Here is a 17,301-nt window from a genome sequence, read left to right as displayed (position 1 = left end):
CATGCGGAGTGAAAATGGAGGAAGAAGGTTAGGGCATCCATTGGGCCGGGTACGGGTCGGGTGAAATTGTCGCCCCCCAATTGGGCCTCAACCTTGAAGCAGTGAACTCGGCCCTAATCTGTAAATGGACGGGCAGGGTCAGTCTCTGTCAATATTTTCGGACCCCGAATTTTTCGAGACAGGTTTTCTTGGGCTTGGAGTGCATCCAAACAAGGTGTGTTTGGTTTTAGAGTTGAGTAGAGTTGAATTTTGATTTTAATTGGGTTGTAATGATTGTGTTGTTGAATTATGAGAAAAAATATGAAAAAGTAATGAATAGTTGATAAAAATTATTATTAAAAATTGAATTGAGTATAATGGAGTTGTATGTTAATTTATGTATGAGGCCCACCATTTTGACTTTGAAGAGTTAATTTTTGTTGTGTAGTAAACAGAATTAAAGTTCAAATTAAAATCTTAAAATTCGATTGCAAAACCAAACGGAGTATAGACCGAGCTGCGAAATGAGTTTTTGTCAATTATTATAATTATTAACTTATATATATATATATATTTATTTATATACATATATATGTGTGTGTATAACCTACAAAATAAATATATACATAGAAAGGAAGAATAATGTATGTTTAAAAACTATGTGTTTTATTAAATAATAAATGCTACAAATTGTGAAAAGATAAATTCATGATAAATACTACAAATTGTGAAAAGATAAATCAAATCATTCCTACTTCTTTTCTTTATACAAGTCCAAGAAAAGAGGAACTCAAATCTTGAGGTCCAAGCTTATGGGATATCGTTTTCTTTTCCGAATCTCTAACGATACTCATGCGTTAGTTGCAACAGTTTTTCGAGATTCACTATCTCGGGTTATATAAATTCGAGCTCTAATTTTACTCCGTAATTCTTTACTTATAGAGGGGGGGAGGAAGGCTTAGAGTGGTGGAAAATCTAAAAATAAAAGGGATGCAGACGCTGATGAAGATGGCAGCAAGTAGCAGCGATGAAGATGATTCACAGAGGGCACTCTCGTACTGAAGTCCTTTTCTCATTTAGGCATGTCACGTAATAATCTCTTACTTGTAGACGACGCGCGGCAAAATGCTTAATTGGCCATGATCGATTCCAATTATCTGCCTTTACTGTTACAGAGAATAGGAAGGCTCTGCAACCCAAACTTTAAATGTTGATGACGAGATTCCTTACAAGTCGAAATGATTATTTGCAGTACTTCGTAACCGGAGATCAATATCACAGGTGCTTTTACTTCAACTTTGCTAAAGGTTTGATTCGATTAGCTGAAAAAAGTTTCGCTTCTTCAGCTCCCGAGCTTTGACGAGATCACTACTGTTCTATCGCAAATTACACTTGCACATTATCAGGACTTCTCCATCGGAGTTACTATGTCCCTCTCTTTTATCCCATTGTCTGTTCAACGATCGTTCACTGAATATAACTTTGGCGGTGCTCTTCTTGAAGACCCTGATATATGAAGAAAGTAGTCACATGACCATGAGAAAATAATGTCCGAACAACTACAAGTGAAGTTGATGTTGAAGGATCTGGATGCTATCCATATATAATATATAATGGTCGGAATTGTGAATCGGGTTTTACTATTTGTCCATGCTAGATGTGCAACTCCTTATCGCTTGACCTTTGTGTTCATTCAAAAACCGTTATTGTTCGGTGCACTGTTGCCTTTCACGTTCGAATATCTGTCTTAACATAAGTTCCTGAAAAATTTGCTAGTTACAACGCTACACTAAAAATGAGAAAAGCATAGTGTTGCGGTGTGCCTAGCTAATTGATTAGGAACTTATATTAAGATAATTATTCGAACGTGAAAGGCAATAGTGCACTGACTTGAACTGTCACACAAAAAATCGAGTTTAATCTCAAGTCCGAAAGCAATCGCGCACGCATGAAGCACGTGCTTGAGGGCTAGTATTTTATTAAGTAGATATAATAAATACTAAAAATTACGAAAGAACTAAATATCATGATGGCAAACAAATATGTAATCAAGCTATATGATTATATGCAAAGATCACATGTATTGAGAGTAATAATCCTATATCCAGTGGTTTTATTGAGAATTCATCTTGTGGTTGTAAAGATTGACCGGGTGAAATTTGAATACTCATTGTTATAAAAATAATATATTAGAGATTTATAATTTGCATTGATGTAACTGAAAATGGAGGATTTAGAGCGTAGGAAAAATTGTCGTGTATAAAAAGCTGATGCAAAAGGAAGAATTTTTATTTCGTATTTATAGGACATTTAGTACATTGAATTTGAAAAAATCATCACTTATATTGAGGAATTCTTTCAAAATATCTAGAAATCTTTTAATTTTTTGAAAAACTAATTATATATATTGCTACATTCAAATAATATAGACGACTAATCAAAATACATCATATGACTAATAAAACTATAGTAAAATTCATTGAATTTGAATTGAAAGGTCAATTCAACATGGAGCTGAGGGTTATTGATGGATTAATTTGAGAAAATAATGACATTTTACCAGGAATTAAGGGTTTTCAAATTGAGCTCTCATATTTCACGTTATGGCTTTAATTAAGTCTAGACTCTACTCATTAAAAAACGAAAAAAGGAGAAGAAAAAGCGGTAATGTGCATTGGTACAATGAAATATGTGCAATATCGTTCATGAATTAAGGTATAAGAAATATTATATTATCGTCAAAAGAAAACTGATGAAAATAAACAAATTTTTTATTCGTATTTATATGGTATTCGGAACATTGAGTTTGGAAAATTCACATGCCTCGAAGATTTCTTTCGAATTATTGAGAAAACTTTGAATTTTTTTTTTAAATCATATATCATCATATACAAATAATATGAATGAATAACCAAAACATATCGAATACGACACAAATAAAATACAGTAAAGTTCATTGAACTAGAATTGATAGGTCAATTTAATATGGAGTCGAAAGTTATCACATGGATTGATTCAAGCAACTGAGGACGTGTTACTAGGAGCTAAGAGTTATCAAATGGAGTCATTACATTTCGTATTGCGTCTTTTATATATTATTAGAGGAAAATGACCCGCATTACATTCGGGAACATAAGAAGATCGAAGCATGTCAAGATAATAGTAATTTGACAAAATAGTTAATAGTTAAATCAGCATTAAAGAGAAATAATAATGATAGATAAATATTAAAATCGAATTCATTTAGAAGAGAACAACGGGGGTTGTCAGGATGAATTTATAGGAAAGAGGGAATGCAAAAATTGAAAAGTCAGATCTACCTTAAATCTTAATAGATAAAAAAGCCCCAAATTAAAGTTTATTGTCATAGAAAAGTTGAATAAAAATAATCATGATCACGGATATCCGAAAAATATTATATAAAGAAGTGACTCCTGGTCTCATTATGGGACCGGGCTGGTGGGGATTTTTTTTCCCATTCCCCACTTCCTTTTTTGAAAAAATAATAATTCAGATTTTTTTATAAAATTTTTTTCTACCTTTTATTTTCAGTGTTCTTTAGATTCGGTTGACAAGATATCTAAAAATCAATTTGACCTTTCAATTTAATGATTATTATGATTGGACCAATTATTTCGAGAAACACTTAATTCCAACTTTTTAAAAGAGATTCCCTTTTTTGCCCATTGTTTGTAAAACCAACTTGGACAATATAGTGGATAACTTGATTAACCCCTCGCTTAAATGACTGTTTGTCATGGATGGACCGGTATATTTTTTCCCCAACTCTTAGCTACAAATATTTTTCTAAAAACTTTGATACGAAAATGATAGATGTACAAATTAGCTTATATATAGTATTTTCTTTTCAAATTTTAGGTCTATATTGCAAATTGAAACTCTCAGAGTCTTTTTTTAACTTAATTAGAAGGATTAGTTTTGGAATTTTTGTGTGTATACCTCTAGTATCGAAAAACCTAAGGTAACAAAGCTCTACTATTTCAATTTCAAGCTCAGATTAGCCCACTAAATGATAAAATTCTACCAATCATAAACTTTATGTATTTATGTGACTAAAACTTGAGACCTTACTTAAGGATAAGAGACATTGAATATTAATTTTATATTTATATAAGAAAAACTATCGGTCTGCATTTTCCTTTTCCTTTCACGAATTCTTTTTTTATTTGGGCAGTGGAGTGTTGAAGGCCACCACCATTTTTGTATGGTCACCAACAACCTATTTAAAAAATTATTTTGGAGCCCACTTAGGATAACTTCGGTGAACCACTTGGAATTGTTAAGTGTCACGTAGGCCAATTTCACTAAAATTAAAAGCAAAATTGATATCATACTAAATGTGATACAAAATCAAAAGTTGGTATATTTCCATGTGATCGGCATTAAGGACTGGCAAAGAACAAAACAAGACCAATTTCAAACATACACTATCACATAAATTGATACAGTATGAGTAATAAATAATTAAAAGATCTTCTAGACCCCGTGGAATCGTATGGTTCCAGCCTAGTATATATAATACAAAAAATAAAATAAAATAAGTATTAAAAAAATGATTCCTTTTCATCACTAATCAAATATTCAAAAAAAAATTAGAAGTATTGTATAGCTAACCTTATTAAAACTTAATTAGGAATTTCTTTCATCAAAGTGATTGGGCCATTTTATCTAAAATTATTCAAATTCATGAAACTTATTTATGTAATGTGAAAAGAATAAAGTACAAGCATATACTAAAAATATAAAAGTTTGAGTATTCCATAATTATTTTTCTTTCATCGAATAAATTAAAGATTTTGAAATCTTTAGGATTTTTTTAAAATTATTTCCATAGAAATACTAATAATAAAAATGATGTATATGAATTTTTAAAATGATGTACCTCATACTGTATCAATTTACTTATGAATTTAATATATATTCAAATTTGTACGTCAAAATTTACTAAACATTTTATAGATTAACATAAACTATCATATGAGTTATTATTTTCATATTTAACCTCTCATCATAAAATTTTCTTCACAAAATCCATGCAACACACGATCCAATAACATAGTAATATAAGTATTCCAGAACATCCGATTTTTGGAGGTTTGAGGACATGGGCTCTTGGAGGGGTTTGGAACACCTCCAAGGCTCCAAAACCCTCCAAGCCCCTCCTCATTTGAAAAGAAAAATTATCCAAACGAGAGGTTCAAACACCTCCAAAATACTCTACTCCTAAATACCTCTTTAATAAAGAATAACGTCAATAAAAGAAAGATTAAATATATTAGTGTTATTATCAACGGAAAAAGAAATGTCGAATAAAAAATATTATAAAGATTTGATTCGTAACTTTGCATTTTAAAAAACTTAAAAATAAAATTTATATTTAAGTTTATATTAGTCTCATTAACTAAATAAAATAATTCATTTAAATCTTTTTCTTTAAGCTGTAACTTTAACCCACCCCTGTTGACATTGCTTAAAGAGGTGACGGATAACGAGTTATTTCGGGACTATCTTGATCTTGGGAATCAAGGTATTTGGCAAGGTTGCACAACCTGACTGGACGCACGCGGCACGTCCACGTACCCAGTGCATTTAATAACTGGATAATTTTCGAATAACCAAAAGTTTACCTTAGTTGATTCCTCGAATATTTGGGTGGACTTTAATTTTTGTTGAGCATCTTATACTTTTCCAAGTATTAATGATAAAATCTCCTTTTACAAAACGATCCACGAAAAGAGAGCTCACTCATATTAGATGCTGCCGGATCCGAAATTCCCCGCCCGATTCCCCTTGAAAGTCCAACCACGGGAATTAGCTTCGCTTTTTATGGGCCCAAATTAATAATTAAAAAAAAAAACACGATGATCTACGAATAATTTATTCATTAATTAATTAAATAAAACAAATTTTAAGGGTTGGATTTTTAAGGTAGGTATGCTAATAACAACATGGACTGGTTCAAGTTCGGCGCTCCCTTTTCTAAAAGTGAGATTTAAAATTTGAGTCTTGTAAAGTGAAATAATCTTTAATAAGAGAGTTTTATTTCTAATATATTGCTCGAAAAATTAAGAAATTTAACTAAAATGAATTGAATATTCTATTCTACAATGCATTTCTAAATAAAATATAATGAATTGAATTTTAACTGAATCTTGTTGATTTAGGTCCGATTTGAAATTGAACATAAAATGTCGGTGCATTCCAAACAATATGGTTCAATTAAATTTTTATGAAATGATTTGAATTCTCACACTATGCAGGAATCCAAACGAAATGTTAGTGGATAACCACCAAGTTCTAATCTATTTATATCATATTATATTAAATTGACTCATCGGGCACAAGCGATATGAGGCCTTTGTTCAGTTTATTGACAATTTGCCACATCAGCATTTCAGCAAAATTTGAGACTCTTGCCTCGAGCGACTTTTCATCTTTCATTTAGATTTCGTAGGCCAAAAAATTAATGCAAAAAATTGTCATAGTTATTCTCTAATCAATGCATTTTGCTGGCTGTTTCTTTTCTTTGTTATTTGCTACGGTTTCCTCATGCTGCTCGTTTTCCCAGTTGAGATTGACTCGAGCTTGTGGTATTTCCTTCAGGAGCTCTAAAAGAAACATCGGCTCCCGCTACCAACTCGAAGGAGCAAGCTGAGGAGGCAATCGAGCAGGCAGACCCTACCCCCAAGGCTCCTGCACCTGAGAAGGAGAAGGTTCGAATGGAGAAGACCGCTGTCAGGCATTGAGGCAAACCGAGAGGTTCGGACATCGAAGTCGATCCCAAAGATAATCCCGAAGAGGAAGAAATCCACAAACTACCGGGTCTGGGCTACCCCTGCTGCAGTTGCTTTAGTCCTGTTGCTGCAAGCACTCGGCCACCATGCTTCGTGTTTTGGAGTCGTGATGTGGTTTTGGGGAAGAGGCAGTGTTGACGGGGGTAGGGGACAAAGTCTGTTGTGTTGGGTTTGCACCAGATGAAGGATGTTATCACCGCCATTTGCGATGAATGTTTCGATGCCAAGCACACGTGATTAGGACGGAGGATCAGAGAAGGGAGGACAGAGGAAAGGTAAGGAGCGGCTAACAATTTTAAGGTTATAGATTTGCACGCTCGTGATACCATGTATAGATAGATAATTGGCAGAGACTCCCAATAGGGCTGCCATTGTATTCATTTATGCGAGGACTCACAAGGCCAGTATCACCTACATACAATTATAGACTGCAATGCCTAATATAGTTATGATTTCTAATCATGCAGGATATCTTTCCTGATAATTTTGCTTAACAGGGTGGAAAGATGTTGTTAGGGTCAAGGAATTTTGGAATAAAATTTATGGATGTCAAGCATAGGTTCGTAACGGCTTCTTTGTTAAGTTAATTTTTCTTATTTCATCCCTCCAAGAGTGGACTTGAAACTCATAATGTTGTTTTTTTATTATTTTTATTTTTTATGTGCCAGTTTTGGATACGTTCTATGCTCTATTGAAAAACATTACATAAACTTTACATGTTATATGTTGCCTCGCAAGATCGAAGCTTTTGGCTACGGTGACCATCATTGCCCTCATTATCCCCGAAACAGTCGGATTCTGGTCAGAGTACTTGGCGGTGTAGGGCAGTGAGCTTGCACGGATGAGGAGTTTACTTAGCCACCTCAATTTCTGTAGCTTTCTCCTACCTAACGTAAGTAAGTTTCTTTGACCTTAGAATTTGGATAAAATTGTGTTGTTGAAGAGGATGATATCGTTTTATTATCTTTCATATAATATAAATAGATGCTCTTGGTGTTTTGGAATTTGACTATTTGTTCTGCATAATTAGTCTGAGTATGTTTTGGTTGTTTTGTTTGGGGAGATGGAGATGAGCGGCGTAATTATCACACTTTATAAATTGCTGGCACTATTATCTTTAATGATGAATTTTATTTTTTTCAGATACAAGAAAATTATTATTTAATTGTAATCATTGTTTGTTTGTAATTGACGATGGCCTGCATAAAAGACAATAAAGGCAAAACAATACAAAATAAATGGAAATTAAATCCACTTTGGAGTCCATATTATCACATGGTATTCTAAGAGTTAATAAACAAATTAATTGCATTACGTTTTAAACACACTATAGAAGTCTTCCGTAGGATTATCTAGAGGGCAAGAGAACAAATTACTGCCTAGAAGCATAAATTTTTGAATAAGGGAATAGGAAATGCCTAAGCTTCGCAGATCATATACGTGAATATATTATGAGGTATCGATCGTCATGGAATGCTTGGAAAATGCAAGGATCAAAACATATGAAGACAAAATATTTGCACCCTTGCACTCGACGGAGATGGCATAATAGGGCTAACCTCATTATCAAATAAAAGAGCGTACTCTTTCAAATTAAGTAATTGGTTTTTTTGAATTTAAAGGGGTTTGGCCTAGTAATTAAGAATGAGTTCCAGTATCCATCCGATCCCGAGTTCGAAACCCCTTGGAGCCACCGGAGCGCGTTTGGTATGATTACTTGCTCCGTGCGTCGCCGGAGATTCACAGAGCCCTGTGAATTAGTCGGGCGAAACCTGGACATCCCGGATTAGAAAAAAAAAAGTAATTGATTTTTTGAGACCGTGTTTCTGAAATTGATTAATTGTTTGTATATAACCATCCGGTTCGATTTGAAAATAACACTAATCGAAAACTGTTATAGATGACACATATACGATATATTCACGAGATTGTTGTTCTACATAAATAACAATATCCGTAAGTATAAATGACAAACAATTTAAAAGTTTAATAAATTATATACTATTAAAATACATATCCATATCCTCTGTTATATTACATTCAATAATATAATATAGCATATGAAGGATGAGCATGATAAGCCGTAACTACAAAAGAAATTCAATTATTTGTTTATAAAAAAAATAACTTCATAAGAACTAGTGTATAAAACAAGAAAAAAATATATAAATAAATAAATAAAGCAAAAAAAAAAAAGGAAAATAAAAAAGGACCAAAAAGGAGAAAAGAAAAAGATGCAAATGTCGTGTCTGCTTACGCCTCCAAAACAAAGCCCGAAACCATCTTCTCTCTCTCTCTCTCTCTCTCTCTCTCTCTGTGAAAGGGAAGTTCGGAAATCTCTCTTGAATCCCTAGAGACTATACCGAAGACCAGACCAGAGCTCCCTTCAGTCTAATAATATATTGCCATTTTGTCGACTATCCCTCCTTCCTTCCTTCCTTCCTTCCTTCCTTCCCGTGTATCATTACGGTGCAGCAGTTCATCACCTCCGTATGAGGTTTCTTTACCCTTTGCTGAAATTCGTCGAATCCCTCTTCCGTGCCTGAATTCCCCGATAATTCCGTGGTGGGAGCCAACAGATTGGGTCGAATTTGCCGAAGATTCCCCCACCGAGAATATTTTGCGCAGCTTCAAATCCGCAGACTTGTCCCGTACGTTGATAGGTAGGCGGGGGAGGACAAATCTCTTTCTGGGTGTTCTTGGATCGGAGGTGTTTTTACTTTTTGTTCTCTGGGCATGGCGAATCCACCGGGGAACCATCAGGAGCCGGCTCATGCGTCCTCGTCCGCTTTCAATGGGAACGGCAGCTTGGCGCCTGATAGCTCCGGCACGGCCTCGGCGATGAAGCACAACCCCGGAATCTCCATGGAGTGGACGGCGGAGGAGCAGGCAATACTTGACCACGGCCTCTCAGAGTGAGTTTGCTTTGGCATCGTATGTCCTATTGTTTTTTGGGTATTGTCAGCTGTTTTTCTGCTGACACTTCGAGCAATCTGTGGGAACTCGAACCGGTCATTTTCGGGTAATTTATGCTTTTCCATTTTAGGCATGTCATATGATTTCTTACGACCTTAGACAAGTTCAAATTTTAATTAGGAGATGCTTTCGTTCTGAGAAAGAAGCGGAATCTGCTTAGGCTATAAGGTCTCGGGTGTTTTCTTGTGCATTTTTGGCTTTGAATTGGGAGGGAATAGAAGTTAGGAGCTTGTCCGGATCTTCCAATTCAGTGTAGGGAGAGAGCGGGGTAGGTTTCTCTTCCTTTGTCTATCCATAATGGCCTTTAGATACTCTTGAGAAGATGTCATGTGACTCTATACTATAGCCTCTTTGGAAGCTACTTGTGCTATGTACTACTAGAAGTAAAAGGTCAAGATTAAATCGAGGCAATGCTAACTAATCACCTGCCATCGCTACGAATTTCAGTGGGTAACTGCGCATTTCTCCCTCTGGAAATTTAATTTTATTATCCACTTATATATAAATATTTAGGATGCAAGAGTCACCTGGGTTGCTGAGACCATTGACTGGGAAGCCCTCATTGAGTACTTTTACCGTGATTGTTATAAAGGAGCCTAGTTTATAGCATATAGGGATACATTCCTAACCTGATATTGGAGTTGAGATCTGATCATCCCACCTGCTAAAGCTTCCTCATGGCCCTGAAAATGGCCCACCACAGATGTGGCTGAGTGATACATGATTCTTTAGCCTCATGGCCTTGCTAGGGGCATTGCTCTCCCAAGTTAGTGCCCGACTTGAATGGAATGCCGTCTCTGAGCAATTGGGTTTGTGAATTTAATCACAGGTTTCTAGGATTATGCTTGAAATCATGTGGACCACTGCCTGCAAGAAGACAATTGGGATGACCGTTTCATCATATAGCTGCTAATCCCAGTTTTGCTTGGTGAAATGGCCTCAGTTTAGAGACAGTGGGTTTGAATATCATACAGATCAAGCAAACTCTCACATAGACGTGCGGGGTTGCTCTTCCTTCTTATGCCTGGATGGAAATAATTCATATGCTGAACTCTGTTTGCAGAGAAGCATTAGTGACTCCTCCGTGATTAATCTTAGGAAAGTAGTTTCAGATATGTGTTCTTCCATTTTTTATTTTTTGACTTGTCAAAAGGCTCATTATGTCAGATTAAAATCCATGCATCTCCTTACTGATTTTTGAATTGCCTGCTGGGAATCTTCTTGAGCAAATTTAGGTGCTTGGAAATCTATTTTACTTCCTCTTGTAGTGAGTTTAGAGAAAGTAGGAAACGTAATAAAGCTAAAGCTCTGGATCCAATGGCTATATTATTCTTATGCCCTTGGATATGGAACATAATGTGATACCAAGTGATGACATGTTATTTCTTCAAGCCTCTTTCTTGTCACTCAGTTTGTTGGTAAAATCAAGCTGAGGTGATTGGCCTTTTCATGCTTTTCTTAGGATACCTCGGCCATAATTAATGCAAATTTTGTCACCTTGCAGATTTGCCTCAGAATCTAATATAATTCGCTATGCAAAGATAGCTATGCAGCTAAAGAATAAAACAGTTAGGGATGTGGCATTGCGTGTCCGATGGATGACGGTAAGCGTTGATATTACTTATTTTGGTAACTTCTAGACCCTTATTTGGTCATCATCAAATAGTTGCTTTCATCTATTGCTGCCATCTGTATTTATATTCTTTTTTCTTTTTCCCCCCTTGAGAGATCATTGAGGCATTAGAGAGTTAGAACAAGCATTAAAAGCTCAGAAATTATAAGGACTTCTCATTATAATACTGTGTGCATATATTTTGCTTCATATGAGATGTGATTCACCTTTTACAGAAAAAGGAAAACAGCAAGAGGAGGAAAGAGGAACACAGTTTAAGGAAAAGCAAAGAGAAGAAGGTATTATTTACTTTAATGTCCAATTATTGTACCGTCTCATCATCTATATACTCCATTACTATAACTTGTTGCTTTTCTTATCAGATTTAGCATATTCAAATAATCATGTTATTTTTAGACAAATATATCCATTAATGGGTTTGTAAAAGTTTCTACTGTTATTTTAGGATCATCAGATGCAATCATTAGATGCCTTATGCTTAATTCTGTTATTGGGCTGAAATGCCAGTATGTATTTAACAACTCTGATTCTGTAATGAAGTTTTTTTGAAATCTAACTTTGCGAGTTGATTCCTATGTTGAAAAAGCGTTTAGGAAAGCACAGCATATTTGGAACCTGTATCTAGAAATGAGATTATTTTAGGTGCTTCTTCCATTTTTGTTTATTAGCGAAGTATTAAGTTCTTTCTTGACTTAAATATGACTTCATCTTTCAGGAAAGGGTAAACGATTCTTCAGCGAAGTCAACACCATTTGCTGCACGTCCAAATGTTCCTGCCTATGCACCACCGATGATTCCTATGGACAATGATGATGGCATTTCATATAAAGGTTGTACAATGTACTATCCTATATGATTTTATGCCTTTTTTTGTGGTAATATATATGCACGTAACGTATTTTAAAAGAGGCATGCTTTTCAGTTTGTTCACTCGCTCACTGTCAAAATCGATTTCATTGTTCCTTTTTTTGTAGACAGATGTACTCTGTTTTGTTTCTGAGTATATCAATAAAGGAGCACCACTTACTAGGCATAAAAAAAGGAAAAAATGATTTCATAATGTGGCACATTTTATTATTGTGGACGAAATAAAGCAAACAAAACTCTATCCTGTTGAATTACTTGGTCATTAAGTATTGAGTTGAGCGCAATTATTAGTGGTTTGTGTGAGGGTGCTCTGTTGGATCAGGGGAAATATATAATTCCAAACAAATCAAATATGTCAGGCATATTTTCTTGAAAGTGTGAGCTCTTTTGTTTTTAAAGTATGTCTGCCTCACCTTCTATTGGTAATTGCTAGTTCATTCTTATTTCCAAAAATTTTACACAAGATTTATACTGTTGCCAGCAATTGGTGGTCCTACAGGGGAGCTGCTTGAGCAAAATGCACAAGCGTTCAACCAAATTTCAGCAAATCTAGCAGCTTTCCAGGTGAAGCTTTTCTACTTTTTGCTTCCATTTTATATAAATATGAAAATATTTTTATGTATCAAATGAAATCCTGCATTTACAGATAAATTGTTCTGCTTTAATAAGTATCCCGTTTATTGATTTTTTTTTAACACTTCATGTATTTAGCTCTTTCTCTATTTCAGGCCAACCCCTAAAAACCAAAAGAAAAAAGGGCATAAGAAAAACTCTTTCCTTTTATGTTATGTAATTAATGAATGCTAATATTATTATTTGATGGGTTATATCTTTTGCGGAACTGGAGAATTATTTCGAAAAATGCTAACCTTCATTAATGGGAACAAGAGTGAAAGTTCAGGCTGCAGGTCTGTTGTCAGAGGCAACTTGATTTACCCCTCTATATCTTGAGTTAATTTATTTCCATTCATGGGAAATCAGGGTTGTTCTATTATCTGATGATATAATTCTAGAAGAGAATTTTCCAGTGCACCCCTCTTACCGTCTGCATAAGTTTTTTGCCTTTCAAATTGCTTTGATTGCCTTGGGATAAGTGCAATTTAGTAGCAATGCTCTAGCTCCTCTTTGTTTCCATCCGAAGACTTTTCATTTTCTTCATAAATGATCTCTAAAATTTTCTGTTACTCCTACTGCCATCTCCTGTATCATTTTTGTTTTCGTCATTTTATTGTGCGACATGGATCCACCTTACTACTTAAGTATTGAACAGAAAGTTGGAATATACATATATATATATATATAGAGAGAGAGAGAGAGAGAGGAAACACTAAGCCTCTCGAAAACCAAAGTTAAAAAAACTAAAAAAAAAAAAAGGAGAAGAAGACCGTCACTGACAGGGTGGGGTTCGAGTGAAGGATGTGGGCAGTGGGTTCTCACGCATTGCTCTCATTTTGCAACAATGCCCCAATTTTTGGGGGGCTTTTGGTAGGTTAAGATTATTTTATTAAGAGTTACTTTTTCTAGCGGAGCCTTTCTGGAGCTGGACACGGCATGAGAATTTTCCTGTGGAAATTGGAGTGTCAGGATGAATGAATATACATTGCCGCAGTAAATGAAGGCCTTGGCAGCCAGAATTGAGTTGAGGGTGCATGCCTAGACTGAGGCACGGGTGATCTCAGCTGAAGGCTGGTCAGCCTTGACCTAGCTCGGTGAAGCCGGCCCTGCCTATGCATCTGAGGATGTTTGAAATTTTTGAACTTTTTTGTATTTTTTGAAATCAAATTTAAAACCAATATGTAATATCTACGTTATGGTGAGTTGCTACATGGTAGAGTTTAAAACAACACCAGCGAAGATAACTGAAAGATGAATCGTATGATTGATATAGAAGTTATAGAAATCACCAAGGAGAAAATTGACTAGAGAATAAAAAATGAATGTTTGGGATGTTAACCGTAGTTAGCATACGTTTGGGACTGTAATTCTAATTGCTTTCCATAGTTTACATTGCAGAGAAATATCTGGCAATGGGATGATGCATACTGTCAAATTGCATATGACTTGCATATATCTTGTTTAGTGGCAATCCAATCTTTTTTATTTCTTGAAGAGCAAAATAAGATCATTCAACTAATTATACCAACGTAATAATTTTCATGTAACATTTATATTTGCACATGATTGTCTAATATCTGTTTCAATGTAATTTGCTTGGTTTCTGTCATTTTTCAGATTCAGGAGAACATCAATCTCTTTTGCCAAACTCGTGACAACATACTGAAGATTATGAACGAGTAAGTTGCTGCATTTGTTAAAGTATCTCGTTTTGGTGCTTACTCAACTTATTGCACTTTTCAATTTGACGACCCTTAAAATGAAGACTCTCAGATACGATATCTAAATTGAGAATTTAATGTGACAGTGGGAAGCAATCTGAGCATTTAACTGAGGGCTAATATATGTTATGGCATAGAGTTGTCTGTAGGCCTTTGTTTTTTTTTTTCCCCTGAAAAGTGCAAATTCATTATCAACAAATATACGAAGTCTGATCAAAACTGAATTTACATCAACTCCTACCATCTAGACGAAAAAACAAAAGAGGCTGCAAACATTTTGCAGCAAACATATAAGAATTGTTCCTAGGCCTTTATTAATCCTTTTGGTGGTTTTGGGTCTAATGTCTTTTGCAACTGATCCATGGGTAGTAAATCAGTTCACTTGAAGCAAATTTTATGTAGGATCCTTCTTTAGGTCTTACTTTTGCACTAAGAGTGTCCTTTTTCTTCAGTCTAAGCGACCAGCCAGAGATAATGAAGCAGATGCCGCCACTCCCTGTAAAGGTGAATGAAGAGCTTGCCAACACAATCCTTCCTCGGACGACTCTTCCAATGCAGTCATGAGCATTCACCTCTCACCTGTCGGGATGCCTTTTCAAGCTATAAGCATAGTGCACCCAACTTATTTGTGATCCCACCTCCTTCAGTAACTTTGTCATCCCAACAGCGATTCACTTAATCAAATCCTAGAACCTGTTCATGGGCGACTTTTTAACAAGTCGGTTGCCGGGGTAATGCTGATGATGGGCTTTAGTCTTTGGTATGCGGGGTTGGTAGCTTTCATGCTTGGATTGTATCAAGAGGTAGGCATTTGTGTTTGTAGGTGGTGAAATTGCATCTTTTATGTGGTTAGAGATAGGAATCGGTGTTAATAATCTGCAATATTCGTACTTTTGGCGTAATATTTGCTAGTAGGTCTTAGCATTCGAAGAATGCACAGTCGCACACATTTCAATATTGTAGGGTCATTTGGGTCAAATGCCCCGGCACTTGTAAGTCGAATGCTGCCTCTTGTATCATTAGTGGTCTGCGTCTATGACGATTTTGACCTTGGGATGTTCCAATTAAAGAAAATGTATTGATTGCCAGTCGGAAAATCCCCTGTTGTTGTTGGCTATTATTATCAGGAGTGGCCGGAAAAGTTGTTTGCTTGGCAGTGTGAAACGTTCTCCCTTTTGTTCTTTGGGTGAAATCAGAGGCTTTTGGCTATTGCTGGTCAATTCGCATGCGCTGTCTTACAGGAGGAGATGCTTTTTTGGTTTTTTCGGTTTTCTTTTTTATCCACTTGACAGCCGACAATAATGGAGAAGATAATTTATTGGAATCGGCTCTTTTCGCTTGTTCAAGAAATTCTGCTCATTCGAATTTCTACTTTCTGCTTTTGGGAGCAAAAGTTAGAACAAAATCTTCACCTTTACAATTCCTAACTCAGAGCCGCAAGCCAATTGATGGGCAGGGAGGATTGTGCACAGGTTTAACTCGGCCAGAGGAGGCCGATGCCTTGTGTTGTGGCCGGCCTTGGCCATAAGAAGCCATGCTTGGTCCCGATAGAGACTGGTCCGGACCACATGCAGGAAGAGAACAGAGGTAGCCTTTCCTCTCGGGGAGGAGGGAGTATATAGTGATAATGATAGAATAGTGGCCGAAGCATTGAGAATTGACGTTTTTGTGCTGACTTATCATTTACTAATTATGGCAGCGGATCAGGTAAGGGTTATCCTTAGAAGAACAGATGATGCATGGCTTTAACATGCTTGTGGTATAAGTTTTCTGTAGCAGGATTCATATTATAAAAAGTTGATATAATGATATATATAGCATTACGAATTATCCTGAGAAGTAATAGAAAAACTTCGACACGGGTACGGACCAAAGTGATGGCGGCTCAGCTGGTGCAAGAGCTCGAGTGGGTTCCTTAATCCAGACAATATCCTTGTGGTGTCTCCAGGTTACTTAACGAGGTCTATTGTCTTTTACCCTTTTCTTCATGAGCAAATTTAAAAAAAAGAAAAAAGAAAAAAGCAAAAATCTTTCTTTACTGAATTCCATCCTTTTTATTTTGGTCTTTATATACATGATAGAATTGGACCCTCTAGTTTGGACTTTTTTGTCTTTTTATTTCTGATAGTCTTTCTGTCCACATACTTTAATTTGTTACACTAAAGTCCCTAAGAAACCAAATTTTCTATCTTTTCAATAAATTAATGTATTTGGCTCCTCAATGTCACCAGACAAGCCTAAATCAAGGCTTCCTTTAGGTTTGATATAGGGTTCCCGAGCGAGTCGCCAAGTCCATGGAAGTCGTTGCAACTGGTTGTACCGAGGCTCCAAGCCCAAGTTATTTGATAATGGGAGAAGAGACTGAACAAAAGTTTCGTATGATAGGGAAGAACAATCAGATAATTTTTTGTCCTTAAGTTAGGGCACTAATTAAATCCAGTTGAACTAGAAGGATTAACATTAAAATTATTTAGAAAGCTCAAAGTTGAGCGATCGTTTTTATTGGATCTCTTATTTTATGTTGATTTTTTACTTATTCCATTAATTAATTTTCGAGAATTTATGGGGCTCAATCTCAATCCCTTCTATACAAATCACAGTCATTTTTTTGTTATAATCAAGCACAAAAATTACATCGGAAAGGATTTATGCGAAAGACCTAAGAATTTTTTTTTTTTTATATATATAAGGACCT

The 17,301-nt window shown here is 35.5% G+C and overlaps 1 protein-coding gene and 1 long non-coding RNA gene across 3 annotated transcripts; both read left to right on the top strand.

Annotated features, from left to right (window-relative positions):
* The first annotated feature begins 6,428 nt into the window (after positions 1-6,428).
* Positions 6,429-7,779, top strand: LOC116197455. Its single transcript, XR_004155044.1, has 3 exons — positions 6,429-7,069; positions 7,262-7,353; positions 7,533-7,779. It is a non-coding gene; the product is annotated as an uncharacterized LOC116197455 (long non-coding RNA).
* A 1,266-nt stretch (positions 7,780-9,045) lies between these two features.
* On the top strand, positions 9,046-15,723 carry LOC116197454. Of its 2 annotated transcripts, XM_031527607.1 has the most exons (8): positions 9,046-9,457; positions 9,558-9,709; positions 11,275-11,374; positions 11,619-11,681; positions 12,119-12,233; positions 12,752-12,834; positions 14,503-14,564; positions 15,059-15,723. In XM_031527607.1, the coding sequence occupies exons 2-8, from the start codon at positions 9,636-9,638 to the stop codon at positions 15,168-15,170; spliced, it is 609 nt and encodes a 202-aa protein (XP_031383467.1). In that variant the 5' UTR covers positions 9,046-9,457; positions 9,558-9,635; the 3' UTR covers positions 15,171-15,723. The 2 variants fall into 2 exon arrangements, with proteins under 2 accessions (XP_031383467.1, XP_031383466.1); XM_031527606.1 differs by having other exon boundaries at positions 9,046-9,709.
* The last annotated feature ends 1,578 nt before the right edge of the window (positions 15,724-17,301 follow it).

Source organism: Punica granatum, chromosome 2 (assembly GCF_007655135.1).
Source record: "Punica granatum isolate Tunisia-2019 chromosome 2, ASM765513v2, whole genome shotgun sequence".
Classification (NCBI taxonomy): domain Eukaryota; kingdom Viridiplantae; phylum Streptophyta; class Magnoliopsida; order Myrtales; family Lythraceae; genus Punica; species Punica granatum.
Note: the sequence above shows the minus strand (reverse complement) of the source record. Positions and strands in the feature narration are given on the sequence as shown.